The sequence below is a fragment of the Crocuta crocuta genome, unplaced genomic scaffold (assembly GCF_008692635.1).
Source record: "Crocuta crocuta isolate KB4526 unplaced genomic scaffold, BGI_CrCroc_1.0 scaffold278, whole genome shotgun sequence".
Lineage (NCBI taxonomy): Eukaryota > Metazoa > Chordata > Mammalia > Carnivora > Hyaenidae > Crocuta > Crocuta crocuta.
The window spans coordinates 1,691,848-1,716,993 of record NW_027532173.1 but is presented as its reverse complement, the minus strand read 5'-3'; the positions used below and the strand labels follow the sequence as shown (position 1 = coordinate 1,716,993).

Sequence of the window (25,146 nt, the reverse complement as noted above, 5' to 3'; positions counted from 1 at the left end):
ACCTTGTCATGTTATGTGAGAGCATAACACACTGCTGATAGATCTTTTTTTTTTTTAATGTTTTATTTATTTCTAGGAGAGAGAGACAGCGTGAGCAGGGGAGGGTCAGAGAGAGAGGGAGTCACAGACTGAAACAGGCTCCAGGCTCTGAGCTGGCAGTCAGCACAGAGCCCGACGCGGGGCTCGAACCCACGAGCCGCGAGATCATGACCTAAGCGAAAGTCGGACGCTTAACCGACTAAGCCACCCAGGCGCCCCTGATAGATCTTAATCCTGGGCACTCTTCTTTCCTTTCACTGCTAGTATCTTCCTCACTCTCTCCACTTTTCTCCTATTTCCCCAATGGCTGTGTGCATGGCTTTACCAAATCATTCATTTATTACCTCGCTGAGAATGTACCAAGTGCACACTTTGTGCCAGGCACTTGGAAATCACTGGTTATTCAGTGATGAGCATAGACATGGCACCTGCCTACCTCTTACAGTTAACAACCCAATATCCTGGATTTAGAAAGTGGAAATCAGTGAAGAAGGATGGTGTGCAAGACTCCTAGCCTTGAACACAGTGATTCTGCCCAGCAATCTGAGAAGCAGACTCTGACCGAACAGCCGCCATTTTCCCTTCAATGGAGGTGTCTAATGAGAGGAGTAACATGTGCCTCCAGTTCTGTTTTGTGGGGAGAAAAAGTTTGAAAGGGATATCCCATTTCTTCCTATGGGAGAAGCCTAAATGTGAGGGAAGAAGGAGAAGAGTTTCTCCTAATACCAGCAGTATTCCTTGGCAGTGGTGAGTATCTACTTGGGAGTGTGGTTATAACTAATTCATATTGACACCAGCCTGCCTGGTTGAGTGATCTTCCCTGGAAAGATTCGGCTACACACTGGACTGATCTAGAGGTAGTATTCCCAGATGAGTATAGCAGTGGGGGAGGAGCTTGGGAACTTAGACGTTTCTAAGAGAACAATTATCATGATGTCTCATGGAAGGAGGTTAAAAATAGGAGGGTATTAATGGATAGAAAGTAATGGAAATGCTTGGTAGATTACACATCTTGTTAACATTTTAAAATTATCGCAGTAAAAATATGCTGCAAGCTATGAGATTTTGATCAAAAAGCTGTATATTTGCAGCTTTGGAGGTAGTGACTTTCTGATGATGAAAAGGAAGTGAGAAAACAGAATGGAGGGGATAGTTCATTAGAAATGAGGAAGTCACAGACACCTGAGTGGCTCAGTTGGTTAAGCGTCCAACCTTAGCTCAGGTCATGATCTCACAGTTTCTGAGTTCGAGCCCCACGTTGGGCTCTGTCCTGACAGCTCAGAGCCTGGAACCTGCTTTGGATTCTGTTTCCATCTCTCTCTCTGCCCTTCTCCTGCTCTCTCTTTCTCTCACTATCTCTCTCTCAAACCTAAATAAACATTTTAGAAAAGAAAGAAAGAAATGAGGAAGTCAGGTAACTGAGAGATGACACCGGACAGCTCATCCAAATGAGTGTTGAAATCAGTGAGCAGAATGACAGGAAGTGTGATGGAAAGAAAAACAAAGCGAAGTGCTCAAGTCTTCTGCATGCGGGGAATGACCAAGCACTTGGCAGATGACTGCAGATGATAGAGCCAGATGGCAGAAGCAGCAAAGGAGCAAGCGTTTTTATTTTATTTTATTTTATTTTATTTTATTTTAATCTTATTTATTTATTTATTTATTTTACAACTGGGGTTGGGAGAGAATTCTCTGGAAGTGGCCCTGGGGAAGCAGAAGCCATCTCCTCCTGCTCCTACAGAACAAGCAACTTGAGCGTGTTGCGGGGGAAGCCGTTTGATCAGAAAATGAAAATAAATACAGCAGCTTTCAGGAAAGGCAAGGAGGAGGGGAAAACATTCTGAGAGAAGACTGTTCTTTGAAAATGGGATAAGGGTTGCTAAGACTGTAGTTTTCAAGGTATAAAAGAACAAGTAGTTTTCTTTTATTATCAAGAGGAGATCTTCTGGGGCGCCTGGGTGGCTCCATCAATTGGGCGTCCAACTTCAGCTCAGGTCATGATTTCACAGTCTATGGATTTGAGCCCCACGATGGCCTCTATGCTGACAGTTCAGAGCCTCTAGCCTGCTTCGGATTCTGTGTGCGTGTGTGTCTCTCTCTCTGCCCCTCCCCCACTCATGCTCGGTCTCTCTCTCAAAAGTAAATATTAAAAAAAAAAAAAAAAGGAGATATTCCATTGGTGGGGGGAGGGGGACAAAGGTCTGCTAAGAACTTGTAGCTGTAAAGCCTATCTTCCATTATTCACCTTCCCATTATATCACCATCATGTTGGATTTAGGGGATGCTGTATGCCCNCAGGCTCCAGGCTCTGAGCTGGCAGTCAGCACAGAGACCGACACGGGGCTCAGACCCACGAACCGTGAGATCAAGACCTAAGCGAAAGTTGGACGCTTAACCGACTAAGCCACCCAGGCACCCCTAACATCATAACTCTTAACTTTCCCAAAGCACACCTGAGACCATTGGAATCCATTCATTTATTTCTCCTTCCCTTCTCTTCCTTCCTTCCCTTCCTCCCTCCCCCGGCCCCTCGATTTTTTTTCTTTTCCTTAATCCATTCATTCAGTGAGACTTTCAAAGCCCACAAGAAAATAGTTATAAAGTAATCTGCAGCAAGATGTTGTTGCTTATAAAGAGTTGTTGTTACTTGGGGCATCTGGGTGGCTCAGTTGGCTGAGCGTCCAACTTCGGCTCAGGTCATGATTTCACGGTTCATGAGTTCGAGCCCCACACTGGGCTCTGCTGACAGCTCAGAGCCTGAAGCCTACTTCAGATTCTGTGTCTCCCTCTCTCTGCCCCTCCCCTGCTCACGCTCTGTCTTGTTCTCTTTCAAAATTTTTTTAATTTAAAAATTTTAAAAAAAGAATTATTACTCAAAATCAACTCAAATTCTGTATAGGGTTGCTGACCTATGTAGTTCTTTTAAGTACTTTTAGATGCTGTACCCTCCTATAATACTTTTGAGCATTTCTCAGACCTAAGTGTTACCCAAGAAAGGAGGTCCTGAGAAAGATACATGCTCCTTTTCAAGATTTAGTTTCAGTCTGTAGGCCTGTGTCTCCCCCTAAATAATTGACAATAGGGATGCCCAATCGTGTTAGGGAAAACCTACCCCCTGCGACAACGGCATCTCAATCTGAATCCTAGCCGGATCAGAATTCTAAACCTAATATCCACACTCACACAGAAGCTAAAGGTCAGGTTATTATGTAGAAAATGGCAGATGTCATATTGAGACCATATATACCAACTAATCCCTAGTAATAGGCTGTTTCTATAGTGTATACAGCATGCACTTTGCTATAATTTTTTTCTATAAAAGGATTTACCAACTGTATTCCAAATATGTTTGCAAAATTAAATACACGGGGCTGGAAACACATGGCATTTTCCCCAGTGTAAGACATGTGTCTGCCTAATATATGAGCATGTCAACATTGAGCTTTTAACCACAAAGTATATTTTTATAAATTAAACTAATGGTAAATTAAAGAGGAGGGGGAATAAAAGTAATGCCATCTCAGTGCTGAGTGAATTAAAGCTCAGTCCAATGACATAGCCTTAATTAGGTTTCTTTTAAGACGTTGCACATCTACCTAAATGCACACCTATAAAGATGAGTAGCAAAACAATAACAAATTAGCCCTCCATTTTTTTTTAAAGCAGCAACTTAAATGAACTGCAGTATTTGTAGCCTGTCAAAGATAGTGGGAAAATTTTCTTATTGTCAGTGACTGTATAACACAGTAGTCCTTGAGAAAATATTCCTAAAATATTCACTTGAGAATCTCTCTGCCAAGAATTCTGAGGAATAACAGAGAAGCAGAAGAAAGGGAAAGAAAGAAGACATAAACATTCGTTCTTCACACTCCCACAGCAAATGGTACTTGTGGTGGTAGGGGGTCACTGAACTGAGCTATGTCAGCAGTCAGGATAATGAAGGCACGCAAGAGGTGGAGAGCATACCAATGACCCACTGGCCTTCCACAAAGATCTCTGGTGGTCAGGCAAGTAGCAGAGAAGTTTACTTAAGGATCATCTCAGTGCTCAATGTCACTAACAACTTGGAAACTGAGACATGTGATCTCTGCCTCCTAGCGCATTTAGTATTTTCCTTCTCCAATAAGATTACTTAATCCAATATGACAGCTATTAAGTGGCATCTATCATTTGCCAGGCAATAGGATTGTTAGATACATAGAGGGAAAATGTTTGATCCTCAAGGAGCCTTGAACTGAATGGGAGTCATACCAGCCAATCCAATCAGCACATTGCAAAAATGGGTATAATCATAATGGCAGTATGCCAAAGGCTCAACAGAATTATGAGATTGCCTAAGAGAAGTGGGGAATGGGAGGTCAGTGACAGGGAAGGCTTCCCATATTTATGATTTTTGAGCTGACTCTTCAAGGAGACATAGGAGTTTGCTAGGCAAGGGTAGGAGACATTCTAGGAGAAATATAACATATAAAAGCAAGAAATATAAAATAGTACGGCCTTGCCACGTGGCCTCATGATTCAATCAGAAAACAGCACAGGGGCGCCTGGATGGCTCATTCGGTTAAGCGTCTGATTCTTGATTTCAGCTCACGGTATCATGAGCTGATGATCACGGTACCAGGTCACGGTATCATGGTTCATGGGATCCAGCCCCATGTAGGGCTCTGTGTGAAAAGCCTGCTTGGGATTCTCATTGTCTCTCTCTGCCCGTCCTCTGATCACGCACGCACGGGTGCACACCCTCCCTCTCTCTCAAAATAAATAAGTGAACTTAAACAAAGAAAGAAATCAAACAGAAGGGTTAACTGAAAGCTTAACCAAGTGACTGTTTCTGGAAATAGTGGGCAAGGTCAAGGGCATCAAGAAAGGATGGTGAGGCGTTCAGAGTTAGCAACAGTGAGAAGCCATTCACCACCTGGCCAAAAGAGACAGGAAAGAGAATGGGATTACTTGATCCCATGGGAGACAGGAAAGAGACAGCAAACAGAATGGGAGCCCATGAGAAAGCCACTACCCAACGGGAACCTTGACCAGAAGTAGGAACACAGCAAGCCAGGGTCTGGAGGAGACTAATAATAATAATTCTATCAGATACTTTTTAAATTTTTTATGATTATGTTTATTTATTTTGAGAGAGAGAGAGACAGACAGACTGTGAGTTGGGGAGGGACAGAGAGAGGGAGACCAGCATCTGAAGCAGCTCCAGGCTCTCAGCTGTCAGCACAGAGCCCGACGCGGGGCTTGAACTCACAACCATGAGATCATGACTTGAGCAGAAGTCGGACACTCAACCGACTGAGCCACCCAGGTAGGTGCCCCTCTATCAGATGCTTTAAAATAAAAATAAATAACCTTCAGTGTGAGATAACATACCACGTAAGCGCTTATATCTATCTGAAAACAGCTGCACTGAATGTTCTGTCAGTAGATGAAACCAGCTTGCTTCTTAGTCTCAGAATATTTTTGTTCACTTAAGACACTTGCTACTCAGTTTGTAAATTCTAGTGAAGTCACATGACATCACCTTCAGATTTTATTACGGTGGGAGCGGAACAACTTGCTCTTTCACAACCTGTTTTTCTATTTATTTTTCAGGTCAATAACGCGATCTTACTACCGCAACTCAGTTGGTGGATTTTTAGTATTTGACATTACCAACCGACGATCTTTTGAACACGTGAAAGATTGGCTGGAAGAAGCCAAAATGCACGTACAGCCATTTCGGATTGTGTTTCTGCTGGTGGGACATAAATGTGACCTGGCTTCGCGACGCCAGGTTACCAGGGAAGAAGCTGAAAAGCTGTCGGCGGACTGTGGTATGAAGTATATAGAAACCTCAGCAAAAGATGCCACAAATGTGGAGGAATCCTTTACGATCTTGACCAGAGACATATACGAACTTATCAAGAGAGGAGAGATTTGTATTCAAGATGGCTGGGAAGGGGTCAAAAGCGGTTTTGTTCCAAATACTGTGCATTCTTCTGAGGAAGCAGTAAAACCCAGGAAAGAGTGCTTCTGCTGACTTGGGCCAGCCAAGGATGGTGGACAGATGGGCGTCATCCCAGCCTGAACACCAACGGTAACAGCAGCAGGAGATGCCATGAGAGCATTTAGGAAACAGTTGTAAGCCCGCGCTAATGCTATTTTGTGAGGTGTTTGATTTGGAGCGCTATGCTTGCTGGTTACACTAGGGATTGGGTGTTTTGCTCAATTATCAGGCAAAGCAGACAACCTGTGCTTGAAACTGGAGTGTCTACCGGATGATGCCCGTTCTCACTTTGTTAGCGCATAGCTGACCGTAAAGCCCACATATATCAATGTTACTCATTTTTCTTGACAGATTGAAATGGTTTTTTTGTGCATATATGGCCTAGTTGAAAAGATTTCATCAGGAATTACATTTTCCTGAGCTAATCTGTTAACACTGAATAGCAAAGTGGATTTAAAAGTGAAGGGTTAAGAATATAAGCCAGAAAGAGTTTAAAACTTAAAAAAAAAAAGTGCAGTGTTTGCTTACAAAGTTAACAATCTCAGAGGTATCATCAACTAGGACAAAAATAACTATTCCATATTTAATGTACCAGGTTTGTAACTATTCTTTGAAATATGTATCCTCCCTTAATTTACCTGATCATAAAAAATAAGTTTTATACTCATTTTTGTTCTCTGATTTATTGCTCTTGATAGATTTATGTTTTGTAAAGATATCTAAAGATCCAAGCAAAATATTTTATCGCAAATATTTGTAAAAATAAAAATGAAGGATCATTCATCAGCAAGTGTTTTGATGTTATGGTATATAGTCCCTATTTAGAAAAGGAAAATTCATTTATATACCGACATTTTCAAAGAAAGTAAGTGCAATTTACCTTGAACTATTGTCAAAATTATCAATATAGGTAAATGTGGAATGTTTTTAGTGATTTTTTTTTTTTGGTCTGAGTAAGTTTCTGAATTTCTCTGTTCTGGGACAAAAAAAAGTATAGGAAAGATTTTTCTGGACAAGGAAGATTGGTTAAATGTTTGATATATTTAGCATTCAAATTGTATTTCAGTAAAATTAATGATAGAATAATGAGTTAAGGCTATAAAATGACTTTTGGGATTTGAGTTAAGGCTATAAAATGACTTTTGGGCTTTCTAACTTTTAACTAATTGATTAAATTCTCCTCCTGGAAGGGACATTTTGATGACAATATTGTAGAACATACATTTCTGTTCAGGAAGCATTCATTCCTGACCACAAAGGGGCACCAAATGCAGCCATTTTTTGGAATGATGAGGTTTACTGTTAACCTTTAGTAGCTTCATTTGCTTGAAAACCAAAGTGATATGGTAGAAAGAATATTTAACGAGAAATCAGAATACCTGGGTTCTAAGCTTGCCTTTGCTGTACCAGTACCTGAACACAAGTGAGTCACTTAACCTCACTAAGCATCTGTTCTCTTAACTGTAAGATGAGGCAAATAACCCCATTTATCGTGTTTCATGCACCAGTTTTGAGAATCAAGTGAATCATGTGAAAAAGCTTTGTAAATAGAGAAAGCATTATGCAAATTCGAGCTTGGTGTCAGCTCCGCATGGGCGCACCGTTGTATTCACAGTGGACGAGAATGTTGTTTTCTCCCATTCTTTCCCATTTCCGCATTCTGCGGAGGGAGCAGGCTTTCCTGGACCTGAGGGCTCTCTTGGTTTCACGGCTCGCCCGTGGCCTCTTGCCCTGGGACACTGCTCCTCTCAAGGGGAAATGACAGGGAGGCAGATCCCAGGAGATGTGATTCCATCAGGAGTCGTGTTCGAATGTGTTTTTGTGCATCGTTGAAGTCGATATTTAATTATATTTTAAATAATTGTACATTTTCTAGGTTCATAGAAGTATTTTTAATAGTGCTTATGGAGAAAAGACTACAAATTATAGCATCACCATAAGATTTTGAATAGTTGTATTGTCAACATTTTCTTGATCTCCTTGTATTAATTTCACTCAAGTGAGTCCACACTGTCCCCCCAAATGTGATGCAATTTATTTTCACTGCTACAATTTTAAATCTTACAATTTCCCGTCATTCTGAAATGGCACCAACTCAAAAATTGGGTATCTAATAACAGTTTAAGGTACAGGCAACTGTGCCTACTTGTAAAGTTAAACAGCTAAGGGGCGCCTGGGTGGCTTAGTCGGTTAAGCGTCCGACTTTCGCTTAGGTCATGATCTCACGGTTCATGGGTTCGAGCCCCGCGTCGGGCCCTGTGCTGACTGCCAGCTCAGAGCCTGGAGCCTATTTCAGAGTCTGTATCTCCCTCTCTCTATGACCCTCCCCTGCTCACGCTGTCTCTCTCTCCTAGAAATAAATAAAACATTTAAAAAAAATTTTTTTTAAATAAATAAATAAATAAATAAAGTTAAACAGCTAAAATATAAAACATGATTTAACTTCCAGTGGACACCCTTTATAACACTAATCGTGGGACAAGGCTAACATTCAGGCTAAAGGGTCTGATGTTTTCTAAGACTTAGAATAGAACGAAGGAGGCAAAAGAACCCAACGGAAATGCAGGGCCCCCAAAAGTTGATACTTAACCAAGGTCACACATGAGCAGAAGCAAGTCTAGATCTCTGGTTCTCCTTATACCTGGGTTGGGGTTCTTTCCATTACCATGCTCTGTCAGGCGTGTGTGTGTGTGTGTGTGTGTGTGTGTGTGTGTGTGAAAGAAAAAGGGAAATGTGATCTAACTGAATCCACAAAATACTAAAATTGGGCCATATCATTTTGAGGTAATGGAAGGGTGGTTTGTGGTACAACAATACTAAAATAAACAATAACTATAGAGATCTGCGTTCTTACACAAGATTGCCAAATGTCTATATAACCTTAGCCAGATATCTTTATCCATATAGGTATATATATAAAATAACTGAGACCTATTTTCTTACACATCATTATGGAGAATATGGATAGTGACACCAAAATATTTGGTTAAAATATTTGCTCCAGGCAAAACATTTTGAGTAAGTGTCTTAGAAGCCAGGTATACTCGAATCAGATGTCATTGAAATTATTTAGTTTCAATTATTCAATTTAAATTTAAACCTATTTAAGTTTAAAATTTAAAACTAATGAATGATGTAGCTAATTACTAAGTATTTTTAATAAACATGAAGAAAGGAAATGAGAAACTATCTGATCATATGATACACTTGTCCCTGACAAACGCTTCTCATCTTGAACTGTATTAACACATTGAGCGCATATAGTAATGTAATGTTCATTAATTGGTAAGCTGAAGCCAAAAGGATTTTGTAAACAGAATGCTTTTAAGTGTGGCCTTTATGTACATAATAGTAGCAAACAAGATTTCTTGGAGAGTTTACACTAGATTTCCAAAAGCCTCAAAGTACTCCATGATTGTTTTTAGGGGCGACCAAAGCAGCCTTTATTATTGTTAAGAAGACTTTCCCAATCTATTTATCCAACTACAATTTTCAAAAACTGAATCTATAGATTAATGAAATCCTTTTAAGAGCGCTTTTGATTTTATATTGCCTTTGATTCAATCAAGTACAAAGCTTCATGGACTTCAAAGAGTGCACTATATTTGAATAATTTCCTTAGGTCTGACTGAGTGACAAGAATGTGAAAGACTAAATACCCATTTCATAAGCTAATTCATTGGTTCCCCAGTAACTGCCTGGAGAGATTTAGTTGGAAATGCAAAGGAAACATGTAATCTTTAAGGGGAAAAAAGAAGAAGAAAGACTATAAAGGCTTTAAAGTTACATCCTTTGTATTTTAAAATAGAACATGCTCCCCGGAAGAAGCTAGCTCTTGGAAATTCCACAGCTGATAAGAAGTCATCTCTGCTTCCGAATCAAAATCTTTCTAAATCCCGATTTTTTCACTAAACTTCCCTGAGCGACCAATCTCCACTCGATACTAAAATAACTAGCAAACCATCTCCCGAACTTGGGAGAACCACCGCATGACTTGGTGTTTCGATAATCCTAGTGACTGATGACAGGACACATCATCTGCGCTGAGCTGTGACAATCTGTATCAATCATTACAGATGCTGGTCTGCTCATTACGCATAATCATGATAGGGAGTAAATGAAGAGAAAAGAAACCATTTTAGGATTATTTTTAAAGTTGATGTTCCTTATTGTTATCTCTCTGGGTAAATTTTTGTCTTTTTTTAAATTGTGCCTAAAACATTGTCTCATTGACGCAATCTTCGGTGATTCACCATCAATGGTTAGTATGTTGAATTAATCCTATTAAACGTGGATTCCTTATACATGGTTTTAATTTACACATTCTATGGAGAAACGTGTTTTGCTACAGTCCTCTCTTGCCATTGTTTTTTAGAATGACAGCCAATGGAAGAAAGACATGGTTTACGTTTTTTGATGTATGTTATGAGTGTTACTTGATTTTAAATAATGAATAAAAAGAATGAGAACTATGCTTGTCACGAGGTTGTTACCTTATTCATCTTTGGGGAACCATGTTTCAGGGTGATTTCAAAGCAGAAACAACCACTTACCTGCAATGACATGCGTCTGTGTGTGTGTGTGTTTACAAATTAAGTGCAAATAAGAATCAAGAGATCTGAAATCCTATTTATATTATTTAATACCCTGGTGAAGTGTGAGGCAGACCCCATGATCAAACACGTATATATGTGCAGCAAAATGTATGAATATTTACATTAAAAAAATGCCTGTAAATAGCCTATCACCAATTAAGGTCAGATTGTTTGCTGCCAAATGAGTTAGCAAAAGAATTGTAGACTCCAGGGCTTTTTGGGTTTCCGAATTACTTTAAAAGATCATAGTCTCTTATTATGCCTTAAGACATAATTCAGAATTTGTGACCTTTTTCTAGTAAGTTCATCATTGTCATGCTTTAGCCTCACACATAGCAAGAGCTTATTAAATTTTAAATTGAGCTGTTCAGTCTCACAAAAAATTTTATAACTTCGGCATATATAACCAGTTATACATGTAAAATATTTACAGCAGTGCTTTGCACATAGTAAGCACTTGATAAATGTCACCTTTTATTTTGTTTTTAGTGTTTTTTTTTTCTTTAAAGAGAGAAAGAGCACGAGCGGGGGAGAGGAGGAGAGAATCCTCAGCAGACTCCATGCTGAGCACAGAGCCTGACGCGGGGCTTGATCCCACCACCCTGGGATCATGACCCGAGCTGAAGCCAAGAGTCAGAGGCTCAACCGACTGAGCCACCCAGGTGCCCTTTTAATATTATCCTTATAACGCCAAATTGCCAAGAAGCCAGTTTTAATCCCCAGCATGCCAGACACTAACTGTCGATAAAGGCATTCTTACAGGTCATTGTAAGTGGTCATGACTCTTTGACATGACGTGATTCTCAGAGTTGGGCGAATGCTCTAGCAGGCAAACAGAAGATGATACAGCTCTCAGGGAAGGCGGGCGACACCGACAACCCCTGACCAAACGGACAGGGACTCAAATGCGTGTAGCCCTCACGACTCAACAGCTGTGCTGGAAACAGTCATTACCAGAGCAGTGAGTGTGTGTGCCGTGTGGTAAGGACCGTGGGCCAAAGGATCAGGCTTCCCAGTTATGTATAAAATGATTATCAGTAGCATTGTTTTTTAAATAGACTTTTTGGAAATAACTTTATTGACATAATTTACATTACAATGTACCTGCCTAAGATATATTATTGGGGGACCTGGGTGGCTCAGTCAGTTATACGTCTGACTTCGGCTCAGGTCATGATCTCACTGTTCGTGGGTTCGAGCCCCGCGTCAGGCTCTGTGCTGACAGCTCAGAGCCTGGAGCCTGCCTCAGATTCTGTGTCTCCTTCTCTCTCTGCCCCTCCCCTGCTCACACTCTATCTCTCTCAAAATAAAATACATAAAATTTTTTTTTAAAAAGATGTATTATTAGATTGGGGCGCCTGGGTGGCTTGTTCGGTTAAGCGTCTGACTTTCGCTTAGGTCATGATCTCGCGGTTCGTGGGTTCGAGCCCCGCGTCGAGCTCTGTGCTGACTGCCAGCTCAGAGCCTGGAGCCTGTTTCAGTCTGTGACTCCCTCTCTCTCTGACCCTCCCCTGCTCACGCTGTCTCCCTCTCTCCTAGAAATAAATAAAACATTAAAAAAAAAAAAGAAAAAGAAAAAAAAAGATGTATTATTAGATTATTTTTTTTTCTTCTTAAAAATTTTTAATTTTTAATGTCGGCTATGCACTGACAGTGTGAAGCCTGCTTGGGATTCTCTCTCCCTCCTCTCTGCCCCTGCCCTACTCATGCACTCTCTCCCTCTCTTTCTTAAAAGAAATAAACTTAAAAAAAACAAAAAAGAGTTTATAAATAACTCTTCCTGGGGCAGGGCAGATAGAGAGGAAGACACAGAATCCAAAGCGGGCTCCAGGCTCTGAGCTGTCAGCACAGAGCCCAACGTGGGGCTCGAACCCATGAACTGTGAAATCATGACCTGAGTCGAAGTCAGCTGCTCAACTGACTGAGCCCAGGAACATTCTCTATAGTATGGACAGAAATGCTTTGTTTTGAGTTGAGATTTTTTTCTTATAGCCAGTTATAGCTTGTGTGTTACCTTTGGTTGTAAAGTTTTCATTTTACTTCATATCTTCTAGGATTTATGTCTTGATTAGGAATTTCTTCCCTAGCCAAAAATTATACACACTGTCCTACACTTGTATTTTATGTTTGTACTTTTGTATGTCAGAACTTATTTGTACATGTGTCACGTAGGTATTTTTCCTGATTAGTCCATTGTTCCAAAGTCATGTCTTCCTTTCTCCAAACATTTGAATTAACACCTTTATCATAGAAGATTTGCACATCTACATTTTTTTGCTCTCTCTGTATCTATACAGAACCTGTTTCCAGACTTCAGTTCTACTGATTATTTGTCTGTTGTTGAACTAATACCACACTTTTGTTTATTGAAGTTTTTTAGAAAATACTTATTTTTAAGTAATCTCTACACCCAATGCTGGACTCAAACTCACAACCCTGAGGTCAAAAGTCACATGCTGCACCGACAGAACCAGCCAGGCTCCCCAAATCATTCACTGAAGTTTTAAAATACAGGGTCAGAATGACTAACTTAATTGCTCTAAGCCCTTCCCACGCCCATCAGTACCCAGACTGTGGTCTCTAAATACTATTTCCCTTTTAAAATAAAAGGCAACAGGGTTCTTTTGTGAATGGCTGTGTCTTGGTCTGTGGCAAGAAATGAACAAAATGAGCCTGGACATCTTGTCGTACCAGAAGGTAAGGAAGACATCCAAGAATACTGTGGATATACCTAAAGAACATAGAAACAAACCTGGAAAAACCACAGCTAGAGCAATATGAGCATCAGAATGAAAAACAGTGGAGTAAAAGAGCATTAAGTATTTTTAAATCTATGAGCTCACACAATAGTAAGAAAAACTACTGTTTCTAGTCCATGACTCCCAGGCCCATGTGTTCAACTGTAGCAGAGAGTACAGCATATAAGGGTCTCGGATCCAAAGCGTGTACTGCGCTGTGTAAGACCCAACCCTGTCCTGTCAGGTTTCATCTCCAAGAACTGGCTTTTTTTTTTTAATATTTTATTTATTTCTAGGAGAGAGAGAGAGAGCGTGAGCAGGGGAGGGTCAGAGAGAGAGGGAGATACAGACTCTGAAACAGGCTCCAGGCTCTGAGCTGGCAGTCAGCACAGAGCCCGACGCGGGGCTCGAACCCACGAACCGCGAGATCATGAGCTAAGCGAAAGTCGGACGCTTAACCGACTAAGCCACCCAGGCGCCCCTCCCAGAACTGGCTTTGAAACCAGTCTTCAGGAAGCCATGTTAGGCCAGCTGCTTCTGGGGACAAAGTACATGGTAAGACCAATTATCCCGTGAATTTGCCGTGAAATCAGTTTCTTGATCATACACAGTGCTGTTGAGGGTGGAGGGGGGGTGCCATCACCTGGTTAAGGCATCCCGTGAGTTCAAGGATATAGCGCAGCCTAAAGCATTGCAGACAGTGAAGGTAAAGCCATATTCAAAGCGAGCATGTAATTGTTCCAGTGAAGACAAATGTCTGCCCCTTCCAAGATGGAAAAGGTTCAGTGTAATCATCCCACAGTTAGTGGCTGGTTGGTCTCATTCTAGGGGATCCCCAAGTCCACGCCAGTGGTGAGTCCTGGACCTACCATTTTTATCTTATACAAAAGTGTTGTGCTTGGAGACTCTAAAGGAAACCGACTCATGAAGGGGAGTCATGGCCACAGAGTCACTTGGTACTTCATGGTCAGACACTTCACCTCTACCTGTGCCCAGTTTCATGCCAGAATTGGTTTTTAAAAGGCATATAATTCCCTGCTATAGATGGGATGACTTTGACCGGGAACCCCGAGGACTGCTTGTGATTCTTCCATTGGGTCTCACCGTAAACTCTGCAATGTGTCGTGCCCCCCACTAATGGTGTAGGGTCTCCTGATTTCGGGCCCAAGCAGGAGGGCTGCTTGGACCACAGTTTGGACCTGCTATAGAGCCCTACCCTTTTCTGGAAACCTGGTATATGGGGCAGAGCATTATTACCTGGTGTGGACTAAGGTGTCTTCAGAAACTGAGGAGGCCTACAAGGATTTGTTCTTCCTTCTTCGTGGTAAGATGCACCCGTTCGTTCTTTAATTGAGATGGAATGTCTCAGCATACCACTGATCACCTGACCCTTAAATACTCTCTTATCGCAGGCTCCTGAATCCTCACAGGGTTTATTTCACACCTCTAAAGTCCATGCAACTTACAAACGCTTTCAGCATACTGGCCGTTATCATAAATGGTATCCTTCATCCGTATACGATGCAGGATGCTGAGGTAGTCCGGATGTCTCTAGACTACAGTATGACAAAGGACAGGAAAGTAAACATGACCCTAGGGGAAAACTGTGATTTTTACTCTCATCCATTCCACGTGAACGTGCCCTGTTTCTGATCCTGTTTTCTGATGAAGATAGGAAAGAGTCTATTGACAAAATGGCACGTCTGGGATGCGAGCACATCCGGGACAGGATAACGCAGTGCGGTGCTGTTGGTGCTATAGGTGGTTGAGTCTGGGAGTCTACTATCGTGCTCCAAAGTGAGTGTCGAGACTAGTGGATTAGGTGGAGGATTAGCACCCCTGAATTCAAAAATCTTTTTTTTTTAATGTTTTATTTATTCCTAGGAGAGAGAGAGAGAGACAGCGTGAGCAGGGGAGGGTCAGAGAGAGAGGGAGTCACAGACTGAAACAGGCTCCAGGCTCTGAGCTGGCAGTCAGCATAGAGCCCGACGCGGGGCTCGAACCCACAAACCGCGAGATCATGACCTAAGCGAAAGTCGGACGTTTAACCGACTAAGCCACCCAGGCGCCCCTCAAAAATCTTTAAGAAGAGCCTGTTTGCACCATTTCCCTCAGGATATAACATGTATTCTCTTGGCCAGCGCAGAGCCTACTCTGGCCTTTTCCATCATGCTAGCTTTTAGTCCACAGGCGAGTTGCCCAATATGGTGTGCCAACTACCAGGTGTGGCTAGTTTGGTTATGCAGTGGAGGAGTGGGGGAAAGGGCCACTGGGTGAATCTGTGGGTCCGGTGGATGGCACTAGCCATGTGTATCGTTTGTTACCTGGTCCCCATATGTCCCCCTTCTAACAGTGGGACCATGACGACACTTCAGGTCTCAGAATTTCAGTGTCAGCTGGCACCCTGTGTCAGATGGTCCTTGAAATACTTAGGCATTCCCCTTTCTCACATGCATAGTTATCGAAGTAAATGGCTGTAGGCCTTCTTGGGAAAGGGCAAGACATTGTAACATTACAATGCACACCTGTCGAGATGTTGTGGGGTTCTCCCTCCTGATGACCTAGTTTCTTCTAATGTCAATGGATTCTGGTTCTGAAAACCGGGCAAGGGAATGTAACTTTTTTTTTTTTTTTTGTGAGTGACTGATCTGAACCTCCTGATCATATGTCGTTGATTTTTTTTGAAAAATAGAAAATTCTTTTTGTAGTAGAGCCACTGTATTAGTTAAAGCTCCCCAGAGGATCAGTTCCAGAGAACCAATAGAACATATATATTAAATATATTCACAGGGAATTAGCTCACAAGATTCTGGGGTCTGGCAAGTCCAGTTACTGCAGGGTGGGCTGGCAGGTTAGCGACCCAGGAGAGCCAAACTTCCGGCTTGAGTCCGAAGGCCATCCGCTGTAGAACCAAGAAGAGTCAGTGCTGCAGATGAAATCTGAAGTTAGTATGCTGGAGGAGTCGCTTGCTCAGGGGAGGCTGGTCTTCTGTTCACTTCAGGCCTTCAGCTGATTGGATGAGCCCCACTCATATCATGGAGTACAATCTGCTTTACTCAAAGTCTACTGATTTAAATATTAATCTCATCCAACAAAATACCCTCACAGAAACATCCAGAAAAACACTAGACCAAATATCTGGGCACCTGGTGGCTCACCCAAGCTGACACATAAACCCTCAAGGACACAATGTTCTGTTAACCATCTCAATAGCCCTGAGGATCAGGCACCCCTGACCTTAACATACATTAGTGTCCATAGGATTTCTAATGGTTAAGGGTTGCTGCTTAGTGTCTGCTGTTTTGGGCTTCTATCATCCTTGTTCCTCTCTGGAAGCCTGCTTCTGTATGACCTCTCCTACCCCCAGCCTTGGCCTACGCAGGAAAGGCAATCCTGACTTATGGAGTGACACGGGGGAGCCTCTTACCAGAACATTCCTTCTTGCCTCGGTACATGATGCATCCTCCAGGCCTTTCTGTGAAACACTATCACCAGGAGAATTTTCCGCTTTACATAGTACATCCACTTCAGCACACTCGCTTCTCTGAGCCTTTTACTTCTACTGTCCATCATGGCTGTTCTAGATTCCAACCTCATTGAGTGCAACACTACTTTTCCTATGTTTCTGAGGGGCTTCCTAGGAGAAAGTGGGCCCCATTTCCTGGGACTCTCACCAAAGCATTAAATCCGATGTCCTGTGAAAATATTCCCAAGTCATTAAAATCTTCCTTATCCAACTGTCTATTCTGGCTTACTGGTCTAGCACCGTCAGAAGCCAATAGCGTGTGCAGTCTCCCTTCCCTGGCCAGCACATACAAGCAGGCAGTACGTTACAGTTTCCTTTGCAATACAGTCTCTGTTCTCCCTTCTGAGGCCCAGCACACTCTTGACTAGGTTATACCTTGACTTAACCCTAGTTAAGGTCTAAAGGGGAAGCATGTGTTGCTTTGTTTGAAAAAAAAAAAAAAAGAAACAACTCTGCCTCATCAAGCCGAGGGAGAAGCGTTCATCTCTTTTGTTGTTTTTTTTTTTAAAGAGAGAACGCATGAGCAGGGGAGAGGGGCAGAGAGAGAAAGAGAGAGAATCGTGAGCAGGCTCCATGCTCAGTGCGGAGCCTGGTGCAGAGCTTGATCCCACCACCCTGGGGTCATGACCTGAGCTGAAATCAAGAGTCAGATGCTCAACTGATTGAGTCACCCAGGTCCCCCATGACGTGCTAGTCTTTAATAGGGAGGGGTGAGCTCTCAGACTCAGAGGATTCAGAGAAATAGGATGATTCAAGATTCTGTAGGTCATCAAACTAGATGTCCTCAGTCCACGTGTCAGGCTCTCCTTCTTTTTCAGTCAGGACCCTGACCTTGGCTTAGAAGACCTGCCTGGTAGGGAGTTGAACTTTCTGTGGAGCTTGACGACTCTGATGAGGAAGTCCTGGGCCTGGTCTTTGATTTTCTGTGTCCTCCCACTGTCAGAGATGACAGCCTCTGTGAAAGCTGTCTGGGAGACCTGAATGTCACAGGTAGTTTCCAACTGCCGATCCATGCTCTCAGATTGTCATCATCTTTTTCTTGGACTTGGATGCCCGCCAATACCATTGTGCTTACGGTTACTATAGTTACCTTCTTATAGTTAGCCTATATCGGACCCCTTATACATATAGTGCACCAGCTAATGTGTTTCCTTCCAGCATGCATCAGATCATTCCCTCCCCCCCAGAGAAAGTTTTAACAACCTGTGAAGGTGTCCTTATCATCATAGTAAGAAGCGATTCAGTTCTAAAACCCCATTTTAGCTGCTTCTCTATTGAAAGTGTCCTGGTAACAACTGCCCCAGGATGGATTTTCCAGGAAGCTGACTCTGAGAAAGGGTTCGTTTGAGATGGTCAGGCCTTTTTTTTTATTAATGTTTTATTTATTTCTAGGAGAGAGAGAGAGAGACGGCGTGAGCAGGGGAGGGTCAGAGAGAGAGGGAGTCACAGACTGAAACAGGCTCCAGGCTCTGAGCTGGCAGTCAGCACAGAGCCCGACACGGGGCTCGAACCCACGAACCGCGAGATCATGACCTAAGCAAAAGTCGGACGCTTAACCGACTAAGCCACCCAGGCGCCCCGAGATGGTCAGGCCTTTTGTTGTTGTTGTTGATAAGCCATAGGAGTTGGGCCTCCCAGAAGAGGTGTGGCCTTGGGTGATGTGGCTCTATAGAGAGGCAATTCCTGAGGGAACTGACAACTGAATGTCGCCAGCAGACAGCAGAGCTGGGACAACACTTTTTTTTTTTTAAGTTTATTTATTTATTTTGAAAGAGAGAGAGCACCAGCAGGGGAGGGGCAGAGAGAGATTGAGAGAGAGAGAGAGAGAGAGAATCCCAAAGCAGGCTCCATGCTGTCAGCATAGAACCTGACATGTGGCTGTACCTTATAACCTTGAGATCATGACCTGAGCTGAAGTCAGGAGTCACGGATGCTTAACCAGCTGAGCCACGCAGGTGCCCCAACACATCTTTCTTAGAAGGAAGATCAGGGTGGGGTATTTCAGAAGCTCACAAGTTAAAACATCAACCATGTGGGTTGTGTTGATCATGATACTGATTTGACTGTAAAAAAGAAGTGACCATCAGGGAAAATTGAATATTCATTAATGATATCAAGACATCATATTGATGTTTTAGGTGTGATGTTAGTTTATTACTGTGCTTTTAGAATGAACCCTTGCCTTTTACAGATGCACACTAAAGTGAATTGGGGTACACAAGGGGACAAGGGTAACTATGAATTGTTGGTATGGATGGAAGACAAAATAACGGGGCACCCCCCCAAAGATGCCCATGACCTCATCTCCAGAATGAAAAAGATTTTTGCAGGTGTGATTAAGGACCTTGATTAGCGGGAAGACGCTCGTGGATTACCCAGGTGAGCCCCATATAATCACAAGAGGCTTTGTAAGAGGGAGACAAGAGGGTCAAAACCAAAAAAGAAGATCACGTGACCGTGGAAGCAGGGGAAACAGAGTCCAAGAGAGAAGACGCTAGGCTTCTGGATGGCTAGCTACAGGAAGGAGCCACCAGCCAGAGAATGCAGGCAGCCACTGGAAAGCAGAGAAGGCGACGGACAGATTCTTTCCTGAAACCGTCAGAAGAAATGCAGCCCTGTGGACACCTCGATTTTGTACTTTTCATCCTCCAGAACCGTAAGGGATTAAATTTGTATTGTTTTAAGCCATAAATGAATGATAATTCATTACAGCAGAAACGCGAATCTAATACAGTAAGCATATACAGTTCCATTGTGATATGTTTCTACATTTGTGAAACTTTCTACAATATTTATTTGTTTATTTTTATATAGGCTCCATGCCCAGCATGAAGCCCCACGTGGGGCTTGAACTCATGACCCTGAGATCAAGACAAGCTGAGATCAAATTTGACACCACAGGCACCCCAAATTTTCTATAGTAAAAAAGTGTTCTGAAAAATAAAAGAAACCCAGCTTTGAAAAAGAAAATGTAATATGGGTAGATATATAGTTGGGCAAGTCCTCCTTTGTTTTTTTTAATGTATATTTTGGGGGCGCCTGGATGGCTCAGGTCATGATCTCACAGTTTGTGGGTTCAAGCCCCACGTCGGGCTCTGTGCTGACAGCTCAGAGCCCGGAACCTGCTTCGGATTCTGTGTCTCCCTCTCTCTCTGCCCCTCCCCCACTCACGTTCTGTCTCTCTCTGTCTCACAAAAATGAATAAACATTAAAAATATTTTTTAAATATATATTTTTGCTGGTTGTCCACATATTTCTCCCAAATACATTTTTTAAGGCTTATTTATTAGACAGGGAGAGTAAGAGCATGAACAGGGGATGAGCAAAGAGAGAAAGAGAAGGTGCTCCATGCCATCAGCGCAGAGCCTGACATGGGACTCGAACCCACGAACTGTGAGGTCATGACCTGAGCAGAACTCAAGAGTCAGACTTTCAACCAACTGAGCCACCCAGGCGCCCCCAAATACATTTCCAATTAGCTTGTCAAGTTTGTGTTAAAAAAAATCATGTAAGTACTTTATCAGAATTTTACGAAATATGCAAATTAATTTGAGAGAAATTATGTCAAAGGTTAGTGTCACAGGATGCCCCTGCTAATCTGAGGCGACTCCTGTGTATGTCCAGGGGATGGAACCCCAGTTGAAGGAGGGCTGTGGGTCTCCAGCCACCTCACTGACCACTCAGTGGGTGAGTTCTATTCAGAGGGGAGAGCGAAACAAAGAAACAGACACTTAGCCTTCCTTTCGAGACGAGTTCTCCAGCCTGGCTTTACTACTGTACTGTAAATATTTCATGCCCTACTTGTCTCCTTATGTTTGTTGTCCATCAGCCATACTTAGTTTCTAACAATGTTATCTGACATCAGCAGTACATTGTAAGTGTTGGAGGTGAGTGGAGCTGGATGCACGCGGAATTGATCCTGAGGATTATGAAGTATGCGCTAGAGACCGACAAAATAAAACAGGAAGAATGAAGAGAGTAAGTGGAGGCTGGTTGATGAAGTGGCAAAAGTTAGCCTTTCATATTGATGTGACTTCATTGCCTAGTCTTGTGAAGCCTGGGGATATTCTAATTCCATAAATCGTAACAAATTTATTAAGCAAAAATACAGCAGACATAATCTTTGTGCTGCAATGATGGGGCTGCTTTGGCACTGAAAAATACTCTGACAATTTACTTCGGGTGTAATTCAACTAGGAAATGGAGTTTCATGTAGAAAGTAAGTCTGTAAATTCTATTACTAAGATATTATTTTTATGATTCATCCTTACCTTGGAAATTGTCAAAACAGAGATTTAAAAATAAGTTGGATCAGGCTTTTGAATGCTAGTAGCTTGAGTAAAAATATTAGAGATTTTTAAAATAAATTTCTAAATAGATAAACTCTCCAAGTGATAGTGTGAATAAGAAGGTTGTAATCGGATGATGCTCAGCATCCCTTCTCATCAGGGAAATACAAATCAAACCCACACTGAGATACCACCTCACGCCGGTCAGAGTGGCTAAAATGAGCAAATCAGAGAACTCTAGATGCTGGCGAGGATGTGGAGAAACGGGCACCCTCCTCCACTGTTGGTAGGAATGTAAACTGGTGCTGCCCCTCTGGAAAACAGTGTGGAGGTTCCTCAGGAAACTAACACTAGAACTCCCCTATGACCCAGCAATAGCACTGCTAGGAATTTACCCAAGGGATACAGAAATGCTGAGGCATAGGAGCACATGTACCCCAATGTTCATAGCAGCACTCTCCACAATAGCTAAAACATGGAAAGAGCCTAAGTGTCCATCCACGGACGAATGGATCAAGAAGATGTGGTTTATCTATACCATGGAATACTCCATGGCAATGAGAAACAATGAAATCTGGCCACGTGTAGCAACATGGATGGACCTTGAGGGTGTTATGCTGAGCGAAATAAGTCAGGCAGAGAAGGACAAATATCATATGTTTGCACGTATAGGAGGATTAGGAGGAACTTGACGGAGGAACAAGGGGGAGAAGAAGGGCGGAAATGGTGGGGGAAAGGGAGAGAGGCAAACCATGAGAGACTCTTGAATGCTGACAAAAACTGAGGACTGATGGATGTGGGGGGAAGGGGGGATGGGCATGGAGGAGGACACTTGTGGGGATGAGCACTGAGTGTTATGTGGAAACTAATTTGACAATAAACTATTTTTTAAAAAAAAAAAAAAAAAGGAGAAGAAGAAGGTAGTAATCGGCCAACAGCTGCTTTCCGTTTCTTATACTTAGCACTAATTAGGCAAGATAACATGGTTTTTTTCTGGTACTGAAAAGTGAATAATTGTGTAATTATTGACAGTGATACACGTATTAGAGATGTGTTTCTGTGTGTGTGTGTGTGTGTGTGTGTGTGCACGTGTGTGTGTTTTCCAAGTCTTTGAAATCCCCCTTAAGCCGAGTCAACATCAACTTAGAGGGCCGCTCCTACCTCTGTAGTTAACTGATGTACCACTAGGAGGCGCTCGTGAGACGGAGTTTTGAACTCTCTCCTTACCAGTGGCTGCAAATCCAGCAGTGGTCGCTAGAGGGTGCCAGAATGTGGAGTTAAAGACCCAGGAGTTCAAACCTCTGACTGGTCTTCTTTCCAAGGAGGAAAGTTTGAACCTGTTGGCGAACTATTTAGTGGGAGAGGAAGGGGAAAGGGTGAAGTTGGTTTGGGCACTGGAACAAAGGAGTCCAGGAAAAACGTCAGAAAACGTGAACCATCTGCGGATTAACCGCTGCTCTCCTGTGTGAAGGAGAGTTAGGGCCTACGGTGAGAGTAAGGCAGGGGAGACCCACAGATGGGAAGTACTAGAGTGAGTCTTTGGTGAGGCAGCCTCAGGGGAGATAAGAATCAGGTCCAGAAGTGAAGGTTCGACCTCACGGGTCAAGCAAAACACGCCTGGAGCCTGTTTCCTTGGTTTTCCTGTGAAACCATCCCTCAGCTAAAAGGAGCATTAAGTCACAACTCTGAAGACTTGAGTCTAGTCCCGACACTAGCTGATGTGGTGGGACATCATTTGACTCCAAGCACATTCATAGGCCACAAGTTGATCAAACCAACAAGTTGGTTATGATATCTGTCTGTTCTAGAAATCATATATACCCAATCACTGGTTTTTCAAAAATTGATAATTCTGGGACTTCACAATGCTGTTTTGCAATACTTTTAATCCTTAGACACTTTTTTTGGTTTTCAGAATTTGGGGATTATTTTCCATTTTATAAATAGAGTATTGTAGGTCCCAAATTATTTAACTCATCTTTGTCTAGAAAATATCATTAAAGCATAAGCTTCAGGCATTGGTTAACTATTTTTTTTAAGTTTATTTATTTATTTAGAGAGAAAGAGAGCATGCATGCGAGAGAAGGGGTAGAGAGAGAGAGGGAGAGAGAGAATTCCAAGCAGGCTCTGTGCTGTCGGCTCAGACCCCAACACGGGGCTAGAACTCATGAGCTATGAGATCATGACCTGCACTGAGATCAAGAATGAGTCTCAACCGACCAAGCTACCCTGGCACCCCTGGTTAACAACTGTTAAGGAAGAACCTGGAAAAAATATGTGACTATTCACCAGTTGCTTTGAGAACACTAGCCTGAAACTAGTTTTTAAAATGCATTTCCCAGAATTCTCAGTACTTCAGATAAGTCTATATTTCTCCCCAGGTTGCCTGCTCCTTCTGGTAAGGACCAAGAGAATTCCTGAGGCACCTGCCTGGCTTGGTTGGTGGAATGTGAGACTCTTGGTCTCAGAGTTGTGAGTTCAAGCCCCACATTGGGTGTAGAGATTACTTAAAAATCTTTTAGAGAGAGAGAGAGAGAATTCGAAAGAATCCTATGGATTTGGATGGAGTAGGAGTGCCCTTCCCCAAATTCCACACATTCAACTGTAACAGAGAAGAGAGGACTCTAGAATTCTGTGTGTTTCTGGCAAGATCCCCACCCATCCCTACTGCCTGACACACCCCACTATCTGTTCTTGTACTATTAAAACCAATTTCTGGTGCCTGAGTGACTCATTCAGTTAAGCATCAGACTCTTGATCTCAGCTCAGCTCATGGCTTGTGGGATCAATCCCTGAGTCAGGCTCTCTGCTGTCAGCACAGAGCCCGCTTTGGATCCTCCGTCTCTCTCTGACCCTCTCCCACTCTCTCTCTCTCTCCCTCTTTCTCTCTCAAAATAAATAAATATTGTTTTAAAAATCCCATTATGCCTTTAGCCATGTTCTATCCATATCCACAGGAAGCCCCGATGCCTAGATTACCCCCTCTGCACCTTACCCCTTCTGATTCCGTCTCCCATTTCCCCAACCTCCAAGCCTCTGCACAGGTCGTAAAACCTCTGTTTCCTCAAACTCTTCTCTTTACTCTCCTATTCTAGGCGAAGCTCGATTCGCCCCTGAAATCACTGCGTCCCCTGCGTCTCTCTCACAAGATGGCTGATGTTTGTGAGCTGGTCTTCTTTGCTTCCTATTGGGGCTTCCAATTCCTCACCCTCCGTGTGCTCACTTCGGCAGCACATATACCAAATCCTCGCCCTCCCTCCTCCCTAGAAGCACTCAGCTTTGAGTCAGTGTCAATGGACTATCCATCCATCCACTAATCCTCCTTGTTGCAATCATGTATCGGCCCCTTAGGTCAAGCTCCCTCATCCCTTAATTAGCTCAGGTCCTGACTCCCTGTCATTCTCTCCAATATGACTCCTGTTATAATTCTTAGTGACTTCACTATCAGCATAGAAGGTTATTAATACCCTGGTGTTTTGTTCTGAAACAAGAACATGAGATAACAGTGGTTTATTGGGGAGACAACCCAGGAATCAGGAACCAGGGAGCAAGGAGAGTAAGACAAAGAGGGCAGAAAAGCCTCTGTAAAGGTGTGGCATCAAGGTCACTGCCATCAACAAAGGAAGCAACCTGAGTTTCCCAGACACCGTCTGCCAGAGGGCTGGAGGCTGGTGCACGATGCACTGGCTTCTGCCGTGTTGGCTGAGGGTTGTTCCCTGATGCGGTGTCTTCCCCATACGTGCTGCATTTGCCTGTGAGCCTCGCAGGCTCCGCGGGCTTGGAGAAGATCTGAAGGGAAAGCAGAGAGGCCAGATGGCCTTTTCGGGTGGGAGGCGGTGGAGGCGTCTGGAATGTCCTCCACCATAGCTCCTGCTAACATCACAAGTAGGTTAAGGGATGTGACCGTGACAGCAAAAGCATCTGGAATGCCTGGCTTCTTTCTCAGTTCCCTAGTTCCCTGTTTGCCAAT

At 42.9% G+C, this 25,146-nt stretch overlaps 1 protein-coding gene across 1 annotated transcript in view; it reads left to right on the top strand.

Annotated features, from left to right (window-relative positions):
• Positions 1–10,500, top strand: part of RAB39A (RAB39A, member RAS oncogene family) — a gene marked incomplete at its 5' end in the record, with an annotated part of 32,889 nt that extends 22,389 nt beyond the window's left edge. The window contains one exon of the mRNA XM_077777424.1: positions 5,626–10,500. Coding sequence (XP_077633550.1) covers positions 5,626–6,061 — 436 coding nt within the window. The remainder of the gene's footprint in view (positions 1–5,625) is intronic.
• Between the last annotated feature and the right edge of the window lie 14,646 nt (positions 10,501–25,146).